This window comes from Schistocerca americana, chromosome 2 (genome assembly GCF_021461395.2).
Source record: "Schistocerca americana isolate TAMUIC-IGC-003095 chromosome 2, iqSchAmer2.1, whole genome shotgun sequence".
Classification (NCBI taxonomy): Eukaryota; Metazoa; Arthropoda; class Insecta; order Orthoptera; family Acrididae; genus Schistocerca; species Schistocerca americana.
The window spans coordinates 327,030,701-327,052,007 of record NC_060120.1 but is presented as its reverse complement, the minus strand read 5'-3'; the positions used below and the strand labels follow the sequence as shown (position 1 = coordinate 327,052,007).

General features: G+C 42.7%; 1 protein-coding gene across 1 annotated transcript in view; it reads left to right on the top strand.

Annotated features, from left to right (window-relative positions):
* The window catches only part of LOC124594911 (probable imidazolonepropionase), a 180,143-nt gene that overhangs the window by 114,591 nt on the left and 44,245 nt on the right, over nt 1-21,307 (top strand). The window contains exon 7 of the mRNA XM_047133392.1: nt 13,778-14,002. Coding sequence (XP_046989348.1) covers nt 13,778-14,002 — 225 coding nt within the window. The remainder of the gene's footprint in view (nt 1-13,777; nt 14,003-21,307) is intronic.

Sequence of the window (21,307 nt, the reverse complement as noted above, 5' to 3'; positions counted from 1 at the left end):
TACCGATGTCAGATTCTGAAGACGGCAGTTTTCCCCAAATCGAGGAGCACACGTGGTGCGTAAAATGAACGGGAAGGGGGGAGGGGAGGAGGGGGCACGACCTCTCAAATGAAGCATCTCGTGTTTGAGCACCCATGATGTTACTGATACTACTTGTCTTCCCTCGACTGTCAAGCGAATGCCAGAAGGAGGCCTCATGGCGTCCTAGTCATATGATGCGCCGAACTATCTACAGGCACGACTCACGCCCCGTCCTCACAGCTTTACTTCTGCCAGTACGTCGTCTCCTACCTTCCAAACTTTAGTAAAGCTGTGAGGACGGGGCGTGAATCATGCTTGGGTAGCTCAGTTGGTAGAGCACTTCCCTGCGAAAGGCAAAGGTCCCGAGTTCGAGTCTTGGCCCGGCACGCAGTTTTAATCTGCCAGGAAGTTTCATATCAGCGCACACTCCGCTGCAGAGTGAAAATCTCATTCTGATTCACTGTCTTTCTGTAATCCATCCCGGGTTCCCGGGTTCGATTCCCGGCGGGGTCAGGGATTTTCTCTGCCTCGTGATGGCTGGGTGTTGTGTGCTGTCCTTAGGTTAGTTAGGTTTAAGTAGTTCTAAGTTCTAGGGGACTGATGACCATAGATGTTAAGTCCCATAGTGCTCAGAGCCATTTGAACCATTTTTTTTTTTTTTGTAATCCATCCTCATGGGGATCCCGAACACTCAAAAGTGTCCTGCATGCAGTCTTCTTTATAGATGAGCTACAAGTTCCTATAATTCTCCCAATAAACGCATATCGATCATTTGCCTTCCCTGCAACCAACCTTATGCAGTCATTCCATTTCACATCGTCTTGCAACATTACGCCTAGACCTTAAATCGATGTGACAGTGGCAGGCAGCACTAATACTATTTTAAAACGTTAAAGGACTGTCTTTTATAATGTAAATTAATGTATATTTTTAGATATTTAGGCAAGCTGCCATTCATCACAATAAATAGAAATTCTGCCCAAGCGACCCTGTATCCTCCTAGAGTCTCTTAAAGATGACAGACACTCTCCCGTAGGCTATGGCACCATCAGAAAAACAGTAGCAAAAATTTGCTCACTTTGTCCCTCAGATCTTTTATGTATTTAAAGAACAAGAGCGGTCCTATTACATTTCCGTGGTACTGTTACGCTTCCGTTGGTGGCAACTTTCCCCAACTCACAACGCCAATGGCCCAGCACACGAGCAAAGTTGGACCTCATAGAGAGAGAACCAGAGACGCATTCTGTAAACACGCACGGGGTAGCCCAGCGGCTTCCTAGCCCCGCTTACTAAAGCCGTCGGCACATGGACCGTGCTGTCGAACGTTAACGTTGAGTGTGCCAAGTTCAACGTGCTGCTGAACGCTCAGGAACGATGCGACTTGTGCATACGGTACGTGGGCCCCAACGTAGTATACGCGATCGCAACACACTCCAGCGGTAGTTGAGGGATGTTTCTAGTTCGTAAATCACACTGGTTACTCAACGGGCGCGCGTAAAATTCCCACGTTAGCTCCATTAAAACTCACATTTCTTCCTTCAGCCACGAAAAGGAAAATACCATGTCCAATCAATAAGGATACAGGCTTATAAAAGTGCCATTACAAATAGTGCGATACAAATTTGGAATACTTCTCCGCATAAGATAAACATTATTTCATCATTCTCACATTTTAGTAAAACCCGAAGGTCAGTCTTACTTGATCACTGTTCCTGCCCAGCAGCAGAATCTTTGCAACCTGTGAATTACGAAGCGTAAAAGAAAAAGGAGCAGAATATCTTTATACAAGTAGTGCAAGCTGTCCAGTAGATTAAGTCAATCGAACAAAGTCACCCCTCAAAAGAAACATCAGATATTATAGAATATACTTATATTAAGCTAATAATAAAATATCAGAACCTAACAAAACGCGAATGCTAGGAAAAAATTTTTGGAAGTATGCAGACGCGAACCACCACCCCAATAAACAACTGAATCGAGTTCAGTGGCGCTACTCGTTCCGCTGAACCATTAACGCATACAGAAGTGTACTAGCCATTACTCAAAACCTTAATCGTAGATATGTTGAAAATTCAATACAATTATAACAAATTGTACCAAGAACAATACGTTTTGGGTGGATCTTTAGTGTGTCGCTGCCTTCAAGTAGCCTACTCTCGTAATACGCAAGTTAGAATAATTCTTTTGCCTCAAATATGATGTTTCTCATTATTGTATTGGAACGAATCACACAGTTAACAACGGGTTTAGCAACGGGTTTTCCAGTGATTCTCAATTTGCTGGTGCTCAGAAATGGCAAATATACATATAGGCTTGAATGCCAATATGGCGCCTCACAACACTGTACTGAAGCGAGACGGGGTGCGTGTGACGTAGGTGGCGTTGTGCCATCTCATTGGTCAACTCTCAGACGCACGCTAAGAATATTTGACATGCCAGATATTGCTCTGCACGTTCGGAAAGACTCCCGAACGTGCTATTCCACGCTATGACGTCAGAAACTCGGCACGCTCAACGTTCGGATGCACGGTCCGTGTGCCGACGGCTTAAGGGACACCTTGCAAAGAGCCTGGTGGACAATGAGAAGCGTGCCTAAAACGGATGGAGCACAGACACAAAAGCGTCAAGAACGCACATGTGGAGGCGTATGAATCTTATGGCTCGCAGCAGCCATTTTTACCTGCCTTAGAAAGTGAGAATGTGTCGACAATTCCAGCGTCCCACAGGCACTGGGGATGGAGTATAGACAAAGCGCCAAGAATACATGCAGGGAGGCGTGCGAAACTAAAGAAGTCCAGAAGTCAGCTTGTTTAAAAAAAAATAATAGGAAAGATAATCCAGTTTGCTGGACAGTGGGGAGGTTGCAAATAAATCACAGTTGCCAGGAAATTCTTAGACAAAGCACAAGCGTGAGACTGTTCAGGCCTCACACAGAGACAGACGTTACAAAGAAATTATGTGTAGCTACTTCCACAGCAACTTAGGAATGCAGAAAAACGTCGGAACAATTTACCATCAACACTGCGAACAACATTGACAGTGAAATCGTGAGAAAGTTTCCAATTCCCAACTCGCAGACCAGCCCACACAAGGTAGAGAATCTCCACCCTGCGGTGTCAGTCACTGTGCAGCGTTGCAAATTTAGTCTGCCAAGGACAACATCAAGAGAAGGAAAATTTCAAGGCGTTGTTTAGTTTAGAGACGGATGAGAAATAAAGAAGACAGTTGGTGAGACAGTACGGAAACGAGAGGACATGGGGGCTCTTCCATTCATAGCCTAGATCTGCCTCCCAACACACCGCGATATTGCAGCTTCGACCACGCAACAAGCTGTCAAAGTGGAGACTGGACCATGCCCTCACTGCAAACCGGGGAGAGCTGACGACTCGCACTGCACAGCTACACTACTGGCCATTAAAATTGCTACACTAAGAAGAAATGCAGATGATAAACAGGTATTCATTGGACAAATATATTATACTAGAACCGACATGTGATTACATTTTCACGCAATTTGGGTGCATAGATCCTAAGAAATTAGTACCCAGAACAACTACCTCTGGCCGTAATAACAGCGTTGATACGTCTGGGCATTGAGTCAAACAGAGCTTGGATGGTGTGTACAGGTACAGCTGCCCATGCAGCTTCAACACAATACTGCAGATCATCAAGAGTAGTGACTGGCGTATTGTGTGGAGCCAGTTGGTCGGACACCATTGACCAGACGTTTTCAATTGGTGAGAGTTCTGGAGAATGTGCTGGCCAGGGCAGCAGTCGAACATTTTCTGTATCCAGAAAGGCCTGTACAGAACCTGCAACATGCGGTCGTGCATTATCCTGCTGAAATGTAGGATTTTGCAGGGATCGAATCAAGGGTAGATCCACGGGTCGTAACACATCTGAAATGTAACGTCCACTGTTCAAAGTGCCGTCAATGCGAACAAGAGGTGACAGAGACGTGTAACCAATGGCACCCCACACCATCACGCCGGGTGATACGCCAGTATGGCGATGACAAATACACACTTCCAATGTGCGTTCACCGCGGTGTCACCAAACACGGATGCGACGATCATGGTGCTGTAAACAGAACCTCGATTCATCCGAAAAAATGATGTTTTGCCACTCGTGTACCCAGGTTCGTCGTCGAGTACACCATCGCAGGTGCTCCTGTCTGTGATGTAGCGTCAAGGGTAACTGCAGCCACGGTCTCCGAGATGATAGTGAATGCTGCTGCAAACGCCATCGAACTGTTCGTGCAGATGGTTGTTGTCTTGCAAATGCTCCCATCTGTTGACTCGGGAATCGAAAAATGGCTGCACGATACGTTACAGCCATGCAGATAAGATGCTTGTCATCTCAACTGCTAGTGATACGAGGCCGTTGGGATCTAGCACAGCGTTCCGTATTACCCTCCTGAACCCACCGATTCCATATTCTGCTAACAGTCATTGGATCTGGACCAACGCGAGCAGCAATGTCGTGATACGATAAACTGCATTCGCGATAGGCTACAATCCGACCTTTATCAAAGTCGGAAACGTGATGGTACGCATTTCTCCTCCTCACACGAGGCTTCACAACATGCAACGCCGGTCAACTGCCGTTTGTGTAGAGAAATTGGTTGGAAACTTTCCTCATGTCAGCACGTTGTAGGTGTCGCCACCGGCGCCAACCTTATGTGAATGCTCTGAAAAGCTAATCATTTGCATATCACAGCATCTTCTCCCTGTCGGTTAAATTTCTCATCTGTAGCACGTCATTTTCGTGGTGTAGCAATTTTAATGGCCAGTAGAGTAGAAGGTGACGCGCCGTTCTGAACCAGCACCTGCCGCTGTCATCACCACGTTAAAAATGACTGTGAAGAAAGGTGAAACGATTCGTTGCCACCTCATTTCCCTTAATAAGCGAGTCATGTCCAAGCCCAATCAAATCGGCCCCATGGTTTGTAATTTTTTTCTGTTTGCGTGTATAAGGGCCGTGCGGGGTAGCCGCGTGGTCTGGGGCACATTGCCACAGTTCGCGCGGCTTCCCCTGTCGGGGGTTGGAGTCCTCCCTCGGGTATGGGTGTGTGTGTGTGTGTGTGTGTGTGTGTGTGTGTGTGTGTGTGTGTGTGTTTTGTCCTCAGCGTAAGTTAGTGTAAGTTAGATTAAGTAGTGTGTAAGCCTAGGGACCGATGACCTCATCAGTTTGGTCCCATAGGAACTTACCATCAATTTCCAGTTTGTGTATAAGATAGTGAAATAAATTAAGTCATTTCAAATTTTATCCATCTACTCAATCTGTTCCATTCACTTATCATAATCTTTTAATTTCTGATTTCACTTATTAATGTCATTTGATTATTGGCTCCCAATACGGGGAAATGTAATTAGTAATCTCCACGTCATTTTATGCAGGAGAACGGAAGACTTCTCAATTCACTACATTTTTGGTCCCCAATGTGAACGATCCCATTATTCATCTACATGTCATTTTATGTCAGAGAGGAGAATTTTTCTCGATCACTAGAGTGCATTCCTGACAACACCTTCGACTCCAATTACACTCGCTGCCCAGGACAACGTGTTGGCTACTGTACCAATCATCATAGTATCGGGGGCACTCTTTGTCCAACATGGTAGCTACAGGGCAGGGGAGGATGGGGGGGGATCTCCCCCCCTCTGCATCAGACCATCCCCTCCTCTGGTTTTAGCTTATGCATTCCAAACTGGGATGTTTATTTCCCACGCACTGGAGTAAAACTTTACATATAATTTAAATTTGTGGAGCCGAACACTGAAAGTTTACTATTAATATATTTACTTATTAATTTTGAAAAAATGTTATGTAGTAAGTAAGCATTTCAAAACATTTAGAACTAAACGACAAGACGACGCACGCAACATTTCCGTAGCCCCAGCGTAAACGAGGCTTTAGAGCCAGGTCTGTATTGTATGGTGGATGTGATGTGTTGCGTACGAAACTAAAACCTGCAATCAGATCCAAATGTCGTGGAAAACTGTGAAGAGGTGTCATCCTGCAGCGAGAAACGCTCGCCCACATTCTGCCAAATGGACAGCTTGCGCAATAAAGGAGTTGAGATTCGAGGTGCTGGAACATCCACCATACTGTCCAGACCTGGCTCCAAGCGATTTTCACATGTTTGGATCCTTAACGGAAGCACTACCGGGAAGAAGATTTGAAAGTGATGAAGATGTCATTGCTGCAGTGCAAAATTAGTTACAGATGCAACCGTTAAACGTATTTTATCATGAAATAAAAAAACTTGTAAAACGTCGGGAAAACTGCATTGAAGTCCAGGGAGGTTACGTAGAAAAATAACGCATGTTTTAGTTCTCTATCATCAGAATAAGTACAGCTTTTCACAAATGTGCCTTTGCTTTTTGAATTCCCCTCGTATACCTGTAAGTAGGTGATTTTGTAAATAAGCTTTACCTATAATGTACTTTTAAAGATATAACAAGGGATGGCTTTTCTGATAGTGCATACGCGTCAATAGTTAGTTTCGGCTTTAACATCTATTTATAAATAACTGTTTAACCATGGGTAACGCCACGATCCAAGCTAGTAACATATATAATTATACTAACCCCATAAGACATCTCCCTCCCCCCTCCCCCCCACTGGTAAAAGCACAAATCGTACACTGCTACAGGGTGAATATTAACAAAAGTGACAAACTGCAGGGACTGATTCCTGACTGGAAATGGAGGAAAGAAGGTCCGATGAACATGTGCCCGGAAATACATCATTGTTCCCATAGATGGTGCTAATGAATGACATTTGTTTTGACCACGTGCCTTGTGTTCCTTGTGTGTTGCAGGCTGTATGATTGATGCGGCGTACTGTAAGCAACAGAATGGTTTGGTATTCCTATCAGGAACAGCCGAGATGGTGTTTGTGTACAGTGAAGCAGATGGAAACGGTCGCGAGGCAGAGCGGCTACATCACACAACATTTCAAGCCCTTTTTGGGCGTTTGTATGACCATGGGGCCTTTCAGACAGATGAACGTGCAGGGGGCCAGCGGACTGTGTGTGCTCCAGATTTGGAGGACTGAGTTCTACAGGGTATTGAGACGAAACCTCTACAAGCTCCAAATCTGGTGTATGCACAGTCCACCGCTTACCTGCATGTTCCTCTGTCTGAAAGGCCCCATGATCACAAAAACGACCAAAATGGGCTTGAAATGTTGTGTGATGTGGTTGGTGCCTGTGAGGGCACACGTTTTGGTGTAGCCGTGGTGCCTCTCGACTGTTTCCAACTGCTTCACTGTACACAAACAGTGTCTCGGCTGGTTCCCGACATGAATACCAGACCATTCTGTTGCTTACAGTTTGCCGCATCAATCACAGAGCCTGCAACACACAAGGAACACACGGCACATGGTCAGAGTAACTGTTATTCATCAGCGCCATTTACCATGACAGCGATGCATTTCTGCACACATGTTCATCGGACCATTTTTCCTCCATTGCTGGGCCAGTACTCCTGAGATAGAGGATACAATTGAGGTTCGATTAGCCACACTCAGTTTCCAGAGTGAATTATTCGCTTTGGAATTTTCTCAGCTTTTGCACGTTCATTGCTAAAAATAAATATTGCCTATTTTTAACGCCATCTCAGTTCGAGCAACTACTCTTACTCTGGCTCTGAGATGGTGTCAGTTCATCAGCACTTTAGTTGTTGGCTTGTTTTGGGGGAAGAGACCAAACTGCGAAGTCATCGGTCTCATCGGATTAGGGAAGGACGGGGTAGGAAGTCGGCCGTGCCCTTTCAAAGGAACCATCCCAGCATTTACCTGGAGCGATTTAGGGAAATCACGGAAAACCTAAATCAGGAAGGCCGGATGCGGGATTGAACCGTCGTCCTCCCGAATGCGAGTCCAGTGTGCTAGCCACTGTGCCACCTTGCTCAGTAGCACTTTAGTGTCATCTCCAAGACATTTGTTACATCATTTCTGATAGCACTATATCCTTATAGGATAATAGCTTTATATTATTTTCTAACATCTTAGTAAAAAATTTGGAAATAGGAAATTTCTGGGCAAAAAAGTTTGAATATTTTCTTTGGCTGTAAGGGAGTACATTCTAACAGACCCCAGATATTTGCGGAAATAAGTGTGAAATTAGATGAAACGAATGTTAATTCCAAGGAAAAAAATTTGATCCGACTATTATGATGATGATCTGCAGTGATCTTCCGCCACCATCCCTTCCCAACCTGGTTCTTTCTCTCTCCTGCTTCCAAGGGACCTGTTGATCACAGATTTTGATGAGTCTTAAAAAGCCGTCCTCTTACGGGGAGTGAAAACACACATCGACGAGGTGCTGGTGACGTCATAGCGTGGAATTCCACTTTCCACTACACTGCCGATAGTGAAATAAAGAATCTGGCGTGTCATATTTTTACCTCGTGGAAAGGAATTGGGTCAGTAAGATGTGACATCGTTTTTACGTCACAGGTCACCATATTTTATGGCGTTAAACGTCGTATTTGGTGGATAAAGTACGTGATATGAAAATAAGCTCTTTCAAAGCATCAGCAGATATCTCGAAACTGGATATGTAATATAATGACAGGAAACTACATATCGGTAGGTAAAGGCTTCCTGTAGTTGGTTTTAGTGTTATAACCTGTATGTTACGAAAGTATACCATTTCAGTGCTACGGCCTATCACAAGGGTGTCTTTTTGGTACAATTTGCATATTAAATAATAACGTTCGTAGATAGAGTCTGTAGACAGTGTATACCATATGCGGAGGCGTGGGTGCCATGTCGAAGCCATAGCGCAGTTAGTAGGTTCTGTGAGCTGTGAACAGAAGGGTAGCAGATTCACGTTCTCCTCCAAATTTTTTTTCACATTTTGTTTTGTAAATGATTCTGGGTCTTTCTTTTAACGTAACAGAGGTATTATCTGCAAAAGTTGATGTTATTTATTATAAGTAATGTATCTGTTGCAATTATTGTTGCAAATGCCAACGACTTGTATCCTCCCTGGTCAGAATTCATAATATGATTGCCAATCTACGTCAGAAAGTGAATCCAAGTTACACAATGAAATATTTTGCTATTACGGAACTTACTGTAAAATATATGTATACCTTTCTCTTATATGGAGTGTAGCCATGTAAGGAAGTGAAACATGGATGATAAATAGTTTGTACAAGAAGAGAATAGAAGCTTTCGAAATGTGGTGCTACAGAAGAATGCTGAAGATTAGATGGGTGGATCACATAACTAATGAGGAGGTAGTGAATAGAATTGCGGAGAAGAGGAGTTTGTGGCACAACTTGACAAGAAGAAGGGACCGGTTGGTAGGACATGTTCTGAGGCATCAAGGGATCACAAATCTAGCTTTGGAGAGCAGCGGGGAGAGTAAAAATCATAGAGGGAGATGAAGAGATGAATACACTAAGCAGTTTCAGAAGGATGTAGGTTGCAGTAAGTACTGGGAGATGAAGAAGCTTGCACAGGACAGGGTAGCATGGAGAGCTGCATCAAACCAGTCTCAGGACTGAAGACCACAACAACAACAACAACAACAACCTATCTCTTGGTTTTTTGGGCTGCCTCATGGTTCTATCTTGCTGGGATTTTTTTTCTTTTGTGGTTGTGAGCAGCTTGGAAAAAAATCTCTTCCACTCAAATGAAACTACGGAACGAGCCTACATACTGAAACTATGTGGCGAAGCGTGTTGCTTCAGAGTGATGGTAGTCGGTGCAACGTCTTGAATATGGATTTTATGAATGCGCAAACCGACATTAGACACTACACGTTAACTACATTCAATTTAAAACCGAAATTGGGATGAGGACACAACTGAGTTAGCGAATAACTTCTACTGGTATGTTTCTCAGGTCATTGTACAGCATTATGTAATGGTCCTTTACCAGAAGTTTGCTGTTCATGCCACCGATGAGCCAGGAATCACCTTCGCGGTTTTCTCCACTCTTCTTCGACAGTCGCTGACAGGGCTAATGCAGCTATTGACGAGCCAGATGCAGCCGGGAACTGCTGCTGGAGAGAGTACTAAGGACAAGGAGCACGTTATGTTCTGTGAGGTGTAGCAGGTTGTTTTAGAATGTGTAGCAACCACGACGGACAACACGTCTGGTGTGCTTCGCGATGAGAAACATGTCTCATGTGAAGACAGCGTTTAGGTAATGCTATTATGTAAATTGAAAGTGGAGGGAAAGGAATGGAAGGGATTACTTATGTCATCTGTATCGGACATTATGCGGAATCAGCGTCGATGAGTGAATATGTGTATCGAATGGGATTCGAACCCGGGATCTCCTGCTTACTATGCAGGTGTGCCATCCAGGACACAGCGTTCATCGCAACTGCATGGACTGCTTCTGCACGCCTCCTGGCATATTCCCACCGTGTGCCACCTATCTACAGTCCCTACCTTATTTTAGGTAATGGTCAGGTTTAAAGGTCAAGTAGCACAAACCGCCATTTGATGCGCCAGGTTGAGGGAGGCGCGAGGTGAGTCCAAGTGTGAGATTTGTGTACAGCAGTGAAAACTGACGCAGACGAGAGACTGTGCGAGGGAGATGGAAAAAGGGAGAGGCTATGGGGGGAGGGGGTTGGGGGGGGAGAGGAGGGTGACAGATGAAAAGTCGCTTTTGTATAGAAAAATGTTCTCGAACCAGTCCTGCTTAGATATATTGCTGAGGGACCAGCCCTGAGTAGCTTTTCATACAACGGTCCCTAGTTTCTGAGAAAATAGATGTGGAAGTCTTATGCATACTAGCTAGATCAGTAACGCTACACTATGTTTCGACCGAATGGGTATAATGCATGGGCTAAGGCTCACGGCTGCCGCACTTGCGGTACAGGTTCAAACCCTGCCCGTGTATCTTTTCCCTTTTCTCAGTTTCATCATACAGAATATCATTAAATAGCACATGTCACACAAAATTATTCAAAAACAGTCATTTTCACCATACTTATTTCATTAATAAATCAAATATACAGTGAAGTTTCTTCAAATGTACATTGCGTTTGTTACAGAATAGATTACAGAATCGTCTTGTTCGCTTTCGCTGGAACAGAATCCTGTCGGTATTTGTTGCAGAAGCAGGTGAAACACAAATTCGCAGAGCACCACGCACCCTTAACGAAAGTCGTTGCCTCACAGACACACAGATTTTTCAGAAGCGATACCGTAAAATACAGTTCGTTTAAAACCAAGCCGATTGTTCTTTCTTCGACCAACTTCGATGCAAACTACGTGTATTTGATCATTCCTGTGAAAGCAGGTGCACTAAACTGATGCAGAATATTTTTATGGAACCTTCCCTTGAAGTGATTTCTTTGTTTGTATTTAACAAGTTGGGAGCATTTTGAATTTTTTTGGGAAAATTTCAACCTACCTGTAAAAATAAACATCACGCGGTTGGCAAAGTGGAGCACACTTGGGCGGAATAATTTTTACGGTGCAGATACAGGCTTGTCTCTCATGTACTAAGATTTGATCATAAAGTGTCCGATCATTCTGCTCTCCCCTCGAATCAATAATGTAAAGATATTTTTCTTGTCCCGCGTACAGAACAATGGTAGACTTCAAGAACTCTTTGCACAGCTCTTTGATGAACTTCCCTGATTTCGAGCAGGTCACAGTTACATTTTCTTAATTAATTAATTTATTTATTTATTTCATGTTCCGTAGATCTCGTATTGTGAGTACGTCACATGAGATGTGGAATGAGTCAAACATACAAAACAACAAACATACAAAGAAATACAAAACAGTGTTCATTAAATGTATAAAAAATGTTCTACATAACTGCATATAGTTAATACAAAGTTTAGAGGAAAAACCGATATTGTACGTATAACAGCAGATTTCTTTGAGTGTTAATACAAAATTTCATGTTTTAATTTTGAGAAAAATTGCAAGCACATTTCTTTGTTAACAAGATGGATAATTATATCTAAATGCTATTTCCCTTTTTGCATCATAAAACTCTTCTAATGTATAAACAGACATATTTAACAAATATTCCTTTAGTTTTGCTTTAAAAAGAGATTCATTTTCTCTTAAACATTTTATCTGGTCAGGGAGATGGTTAAAAATTTTTGTTCCTGACCATTTGACACCTCTCTGAACAACTGTCAGGTTCTTAAGTTCACAGTGAGGATTGTCTTCCCTCTTGTATTATATTTGTGATAGTTCTTATTTGATGGAAATTGTACAGGGTTCTTAATTACAAAACACATCAGCGAATATATGTACTGGGATACAGTGGTCATTATTTGCAGCTTTTTGAAAAGGTTACGGCATGATGTCCTAGGGGGTACTCTGCACATAATTCTAATAGCCCTTTTCTGGGCCACAAAAATTTTCTTTGCCAAAGCTAAATTTCCCCAGAAGATAATTCCGTAACTCATAACAGAGTGAAAATACCCATAGTATGCGGACTTCATAGTGGGTAAATCTCCAATGGAAGACATCATTCTGATAGCATACATAGCCGAGCTCAATTTTCTTAGGGCCTGTTGTATATGGAACGACCAGTTCATTTTGCTATCAGTATGTACTCCAAGAAATTTACACACATCCATTCTTTCCATTGGTTGATTTCCACATGTTACATTTATTTCTCCCACTTTATGAGACAAGTCATCAACTATTTTTGAACAATCTGGCTAAATTTCCCAGAGTAGTCTTTCACACATAAGAAAACGTAAGAGAATATCTTTTCTGACACAGATATAGTGTACTAGCAATGACTAATCTTGTTCAAGCCAGTTTTCGTCCGTGGTTCTACTGTACGTCAATTGGGTCTGGCAGCCGCTTTGATTGGTATTAATTACATAAGCGAAGTCAAAATTAGGGATGCATACTTTTGTCTGTATGTGGAATCCTTCCACAGCAGTTAATAATTTCTCTATTTTGTAATAATTTTGTATAACATCTCCTATTTAATGATATTTTGTAGGACGGAATTGAAAAAAAAGGAAAGGTATACATCCAAGGTTTGAACCAACACCGACAGAGTGAAAGCCGCGAACCTTAGCCCATGCACTGTGCATGCTCGATTGAAACATACTTAACATTACGAGTATAGGGTGTATGCATAAAACTTCAACATTGATTTTCTCATAAACTACTAGCCAGCTACTCAGGAGAGGTCTCTCTACAACATATCTAAGACTCATCAAAATCCGTGATTAACAAGTCTGATGGTCCCCTTGTTAGAAAAGAGGATGAGGCAGAGGGAGGAGGAGGGAGGGGGGAAGGTGGGGGGAGGGAGGAGGGGGAGCGGGAGGGAGGAAGCGGTGGGGGGGGGGGGAGAGAGAGAGAGAGAGAGAGAGAGAGAGAGTGGGAAGGAAGGGGGGAGGTGCTCTTTTTAAGTGGCAGACCGACCGATGTTGGGTAATTGGTACAATACTGGGAGGAACAGGGTTCAAATTCTATTCGTGGATGGAGGCGAATACTGGGATAGTACCTTTGAAAATGACATGGCCAGTTTACTTCCACAACCTTGTCCACTTCGAGCATGTTGCCCCCCTCCATTCTTCAAGAAGTAAACCCTCTGCTCCATCTGTAGTGGGTTTAGTGTATTTCAAACTTCCTTGATAAGCAACTTCACTTAGAATATCTTTAAATTCTTTCAGTTTTGTGGTTTTCATATAACTCACCCTAGTAGTAACAAATTTAACCATCAAGAAATAGGACCTCTTCTCTTGTACTTCTGGCAGCAGTGGAGTGACATTTGTGTCCACATATGCCGGCAGCTGGCAGTGGATATAGGAGCGTGGGCAGTGAGCCACCTGGAGGAAGTGTCCACAGAGGGGGTGGCGGCACTGGGATCAGCGCACCAGCCCCCGGGGGCGGTCCTGCTGCCCACAACAGCGCTGCTGCTGCAGCTGCAGCCGCCTCCGGCCAGGCAGCTACTGGATGCGGGTGCACTCGTCGCCCTAGGATCGGACTTCAATCCCAACGCGCACTGCTACGCCATGGTAAGTCAAAGTCTAACACACACAGTAATCACAACACAGACTGCACTCTAATACAAAGAAAAGCGCCACGAAGACTTATGCGTATTGGTCACAAATCGATATTCGTACAGCTATCTACAGAAAATGCAAAACTGTATACTTTGTCGACTGACAGATGAATGTGTGAAGCTGCAGGGCAATTTCACCACACATTAGCAAGGACAGTAAACAGGGGACATGTTGATAATGGCCGAGCAGTCTGAGTCGCCATATCACGGATTGCGTGGTCCCTCCCACTGGAGGTTAGAGTCCTCCCTCGGGCATGTGTGTGTGTGTTGTTCTTAGCATAAGTTAGTTTAGTAATTTGTAAGTCTAGGGACTAATGACCTCAGCAGTTTGATCTCTTAGGAATTCACACACATTTGAACATATCGATACTAGGGCATAAAGTCTTAATGAATTTCATTCCGTAGACTCAGTTGGACAGTAACTATGCCCCACAGATAGCCGTGTAAACAATAGATGGAGATGTCAGCATTGGTAAGAGGAGGTGTAATTGGGCTTAAAGAAGCTAATTGGAGTAATCAACAAATCACTCAACATTTGGATAGGAGCAATACCACTACTCGATGATGTTAGCACAAATGGTGAACCTTGGCCAAACACAGCATCAATAAGGAAGCGGTCGACCTAGAAAGACGACAGAGAGGCATTCAGAGCCCCAAATTTATCATTGTCAATGATCTGACTTGCAACTGGTGCTTCAGCGACCACAAGGACCACTAACAGGCGGCTCGCACAAAGGGGGCTGAGCTCACGGCGCTACTTGCACTGAGTACCATTGACCTTTGCATAGCAATAAACCTGTCTACAGTGGCATCAGGCATGTAATCTCATTGACTGGAGTAAAATTGTCTTTAGTGATGAATCCTGCTCTGAACGGAGCCCCAGTGACCAGCAAAGATGTGTCTGGAAATTCACCAGCCAGTGGAGGGCATGCCAGTCTGCCTGTTGCCTGCCATATAGCCTGACAACCACATATGAAGGTCTGGAATGTCATTTCTTTTCATGGCACAATCTCTTTGCTTGTCACTGGCTGGAGTGGCTGAGTGGTTCTAGGCGCTACAGTCTGGAACCACGTGTCTGCTATGATCACAGGTTTGAATCCTGCCTCGGGCATGGACGTCTGTGATGTCCTTAGGTTAGTTAGGTTTAAGTAGTTCTAAGTTCTAGGGGACTGATGACTTCAGAAGTTAAGTCCCATAGTGCTCAGAGCCATTTGAACCATTTGAATCTTTGCTTGTCATCTGCGGCATCCTTACAGCACAGCACTGCATCAATGATGTTATATGCCCAATTTTTTTTCCTTTCATGGCAAGCCATCGTTGGCTTACATTTCAGCAAGATAAAGCCTGCCTGCACATGGTGAGAGTTTGTCCTGCTTGTCTTTGTGCTTGCCAAATCCTACCTTGGCCAATTAAGAACGTTTGGAGCATTGTGGGCAGAGTCCTCTAACCAGCTCAGTATTTGGACTATCTAACACACCAATTGTCAGAATTTAGCATGATATCTCTTAGAAGCACATCCAACAACTCTAGCGACCAATGATAAGCCAAACTGCTTGCCATATGGCAGGCGACAGGCAGGGTAGTATGCCCTCTGGTGGTTGGTGTGCCTCCAGACACACCTTTGCTAGTCACTGTGGCTCACATCGATGCAGTATTTGCTGACGAAACGTGCCGAGTTCGAGTCTCGGTCCAACACACAGACTTAATCTGTCAGGAAGTTTTGTATCAGTGCACTGTCCTCTGCAGAGTGAAAATTTCATTCTGGTTTGTAAAATACAATGCCTGATAATAAACATGAAGCCATCAGGAGATGAGAAGAAAATAAAATGAAACTTTATGGGTTGAGAGCGTATGTCATGTTATTTCGGTAATTACAGAATCGTGCCAAATTTACAAACAACTTGGCAATATGAGCTCACTTATCACCATGACATTGCGCCCCCTCTGCCCTGAATGCACACAGTGATCTGAGGCAAGATGGCCCACAACTATTGTAATTGGACCTTGTTATCGTATTTACTGGCACTAGGACGATGTTCATGTCTGAACTAATTGCACATGTGAGCTATTAGGCACAGATCTTGGGGTGTTGCTGGCCACAGGAGTACCTCAGCATCACACAAACAGTTTGTAAAGACACATGTCATGTGTTCATGAGCACTGTCCTGTTGAAAAGCTGCACCACTATACTGTCGCACGAGAAACTCGTGGGGACGCAGGATGTCTGTGACGTAATATTGTGCCACCAGAGTTCCCTCAGTCATTACCAGCTTTACCTGAAATCATACTTGATAGCTCCCCACTCAATGACACCAGGACTAACACCACTGTGTTTCTCCAAATATTGCAAGAATGAGACTTCTTACTTCTTCCCAGATCATAATCACACTCACCGATGACAGTCACCCAGGGTAGTGCAGAACAGTGATTTATTGCTGAACACTCTGTGGTGCCACTCATCAGCTGTCCATTTTTCTGGTAACCATATGCAGCCATACATGTTATGATATTAACGGTAATTTATGAATGTGATGATGTTTCCTGGTGTGCTGCTGCTAGCCTCTGACCAATGATTTGTGGTGTTGGCTGACACAGAGTGTTGCAGGGAATTCATTACTTGTTCTCAGATGGCAGATGCAGATGTGAAGAGGTAATGATGTCTGGCACACAATACGGCCATCATCTCTTGTCGTGGTCAGAACGACCTACTGGAACCTTGACAATGAGTACATCTACCCCGATGTTCATATGCAGTCCAACATCATGCCACTGTTAAATCTGAATACTTCACTGATCTGGATACTGTATGATTCAAAAGCCAGCCAAATGAATGTCCACAATGAGGCCCCTTTCAAACTCTGTCGCCTGACGATGTTGACGCTCCTTATAGACGCTACCAGGCCTGGTAACAACACTAATGCGCTATGGTGGTGATTCTACCTGTCACAGAGAATTGCAACTCTACTCATTTACAAGCCCACTGATGATGTGTACATCTACAAACTTACAATGACATATGGGAATGTCTTTTGGTTGCTTCACTTTTTTGTCAGACAGTGTAAAATTAAAAGGCTCAGAACCCATAAGTGGAGGAACATACCTCCAAGTTACAACGTATTTGTGGGAAAATATTTGCAAAGTTATTTTTTTCTTTCCATCTTGCCCCAATTTTTCTGTCAATGAGGTACTGATCTGATTTAACAAAAAATAAAATAAAATAAAATAAAGAACTTACTTTCTTTTTACATGAATCCAATATTTTTTAAATATCTTCATCTTTTTGCACTTTGTTTGTATGACATTTCTGTGATTGCCTGTTCTTATTGTGAAAGCCACTTTGTTTGCCACATAATAATTTTGCACGGATTCTGTTTATTTGTAAATTCTTACACTTCACTCTATTTCCCAACACATGAATAATTTTATTTAATCAAATCAATTCATCTTCAAAAGATGACAGTGCTAAAGATTCTTATGATTGTAGTTCCGCTGCACCTGGCTTTGATGTAGCAGTAACTGTGTAATTTGTTTCATTGGTGTGTTTACATCACGACAGTTCTTTCTTGAGTGACAGTTGTGATAGTATTCATAGACTGGATTGTCTTCACCTAAATACGAGGGCATGCTGAAATGTAATACCTCCAAAATTTTTACATGGAAACTGTTATAGATTTTTAAATAAAACAAACATTATTAACATTCTACATCTGTTTTAATTTTTACATGTGCAATAAATATTGACACATGAACATGGGTGAGCAGTTGAATTGAAATACACACATTGTCACAGTTGAGCAAGCACATATAATACGCAGAATGGCACTACCGCCACACTACATTCTTCTCTCACCAAAGAAGCACATACAGAGAAGAGAAGCATACATTAGAAACCCTTGCCTTCTGAGTGCTCTGGAAATGGCGATGAATTTGAATGATGGTCACCACATTAAGTAAATCTAATTACAACACTTCCACTTGATGGGCATCATAAGAGCATAATTTATCACTTTCACATTGCAGAAATACATTATTAAACATAAGAATATAAATGAGACAAAATTTAACAGGCAGGTAGTCTAACATGAAATAATACTTATTTTAAATCTAATATGTCTCTGAATCTCTCAATTTTCATACCGCTACAACTTTTAGTTAAAATGTCCACAGCATTGTCATCAGCTGAAACATACTTAAACTGAAGAAAACCATCCAAGACAATCTGCCTGACTTTATGTTACTGCACTCTGAAATGTTTGGTTCTTTCTGATACTCGTTGTTTCGTGGTAATCTCAATGGCACCTATGTTGTCAGCAACGACCTACAGGGGTAATCTAGTAAATTCATAACACTTGGTCTCATTTTAAAAAATCTACAAACATTTCCACCTCCTTACATGCCTTGAACATTGCAGTGTATTTGGCTTCTGCTATGGAGGTGGCTACCGTGGATTGTTTTTTACTCTTCCAGCTGATTGCTGTTCTAGCTAACAAACCTGCGTACCCTGTTACAGATTTACTGTCAGCTCGGTCATTTGCCCAGTCAGCATCACTGAATGCACTCAGATCAGAACAACTGGCATTGAAACATAAGCTCAAATCTTTAGTTTGCTGCAAGTAACGAAACACCCTTTTTACTGTGGCCTGATCAGAAACACTTGATTTAGAGCTAAACTGACTCAGCCTTTCTGCAACAAAGGCAACATCAGGTCAAGTACAAGTGGATGTATACCACAAACAACCGTCTGCTCTTTGGTACAATTTTAGGTCAAATGGCTCATCACTCTTATTGTCACCAAAATGTTTGTCGTTACATGGTGTAGTTATGCCCTTGCAGTCATGCATTTTAAACTCTCTCTCAATGTGAATGTAACTAGTTTGGTTTAATTTCACTTGCCCTTGAGACTGTTTAATCTTAAGTCCTAAAATGAACAACATCTCATCCATTTCTTTAATGCTAATGTGAGATTTCAAAACGTTCTTGAATTTTTCAATATTCTCTTCCCCACCTATTACAACAACATCATCAGCATGAACCCTAATGATCAAATGGTTAGAGAAGAATACACAAAGATCCTTTTCACGTTGTTCCAATCCTAACTTTTTCATCACAGAGCAGAAAAAATCATCCCAGACCTTAACCTGCTTGGTGAAGTCCATACAAACTCTTATTCAATAAAAACACTGTATCCCCACACTAAACAATTTTGATTGCTCCATGAAAACATTGCAACTTATGGGGCTACTAAGATAAGCAGTTTCTACATCAGTGAGCTTGATTTTCCGTCCCCTCAGTACCACAATTGCTGTCAGAATCCTCAAGTTACTTCATCTCATTACTGGGCCGTAGCTTTCCCAGTAATCTACTTCAAATACCTGGCTATAACCCAACGCTACTAACCTTGCTTTAAATTTAGTAATCTCACCTTTTCTGTTTCTCTTTGTAGCAAACACCCACTTACTTCCTATAACTCGATCAACTGTCGACAAGTTGTCGTGTATTGTAGCATTTTAGGCTACTCATTTCTGACTCCATGGCTGCTCACCACTTGTCCCTATGAACTGAGGCTAATGCCTCTTCTACTGATGAGTCAGATGGATTCTCTTGACACATGGTAGCAAAAAAACATGCAAAGAGATATGAACCACACATTTTTGGCTGTGCCATCCGTGAAGACTGTCATAACCCTACTTTACTATTTGCACTAGAAATTTCACTTTCCAACATGATATCACACCCCTCACACATACCACTATCTCCACTGCTGGTAACTACACTGCCTTCAGTGCCGTATCCATCCTCTTCTCTGACCCTGGATTGGCTTCCATCTCCTCTAACAGCTGTTGGCTCAACTGCATTGTCTGATACCGGTTCTGCACTCCTCGGTGGTGTGTTGTTGCCATCTGTTGATAGATCAAAAAAGATCAACCACACCATATTGCCATTGTATGCTGTCACCTCACTGCTGTGTGGGTCAGCTGTTGCCATCTGTTTCATGATTACTTCCCTTGAAAGACACAGTTCTTTGTTAGTGTAGCCTTCAGAGGGAATACTCTCCCATCAAATATGACACCTGTTCTAAAAAGGATTTTTCTTTTTCCAAGACTTCACAGATGATATCCTTTTGATCCTGCTTCTACTCCAAGATAAACAAATTCTTCTGCCTGTTCCCCAAGTTTGTCAAATGTCAATGTGCTTGTCCAGACTCTGCAGCCAAATGCTTTGACCATTTTCAAGTCTTATTTAAGTAGTCATTTCTGCTTCCAGACTTCATACAGGATTTTTACACCAAAGGATCTTATTGGGCATCTATTTTATATGTAGCAAGCCAACATCAGAACTTCTCCCCAAAAGTCGTTGAGAAAACCGCCTTGGAATAGTAGACACCTCATAATGGATATAATTATTTGATTCAGATGTTCTGCTTTTCCGTTGGACGGGAGGGGGGGGGGGGGGGGGGGGGAGTAAACTGTGCTTGTCTGATGTAATATGCCCTCTTTCTTGAACAACTGTTCATATTTGTTGTTGTTATACTCAGTCCCATTGTCCAGTAGGAAACTTTGCAGTTTGCTCCCTGTCTCATACTCTGCATGTCACTTAAGTTCCACAAATGAGTCAAACGCATCACTTTTCTGCATTAGCACTTTCACTACCAAATACCTTGAGTGATCATCCAGGTAAGTAACACAGAAATGTGCTCCAACAAAGGAGGCCTGTCTAATATTGCCCACATCACTATGTACCATTTCTAGAACATTTTCAGTAGTAGTTCGGCTTGGTTTGAAAGGCTGTCTTTTCATTTTTTCCATGCACGCACGCTTCCATTTTTCTTTATACTTAGTGACTCCATGTATTTTGGATATAGCTTCTCTGTGTTCAAGTCTTTAGTACCACAAAATTTCTGCCCATCTGGCTGTTGCTTCATTTTTCACTAGTTGATATGTTTCATCATTGTGGGGAATAACTGTATTGTTACTCACTTTGTAATATTCACAGTGCACTAAATAGATATTGCTGCCTGATGATCTTCATCTCAACACTTCCTTCTCACCTTCTTGGTTTGTTTGTGATGTTTATTGTGTCTCTGGCCAAACTTGTGTTGTTAATTACCTCCATCTTGTGCTGTATATGCTTTGGCTTCTTCTTGGCTCTTAGTGGACTTCAGATGTGGTTCCAGGTGTTCCTCTTCTAATTCTAGCCTGTTGATGACAAGGTCTGTGGTCAATCTGTCTTCATCTCTTTCTAAACTTCTAATGAGGCT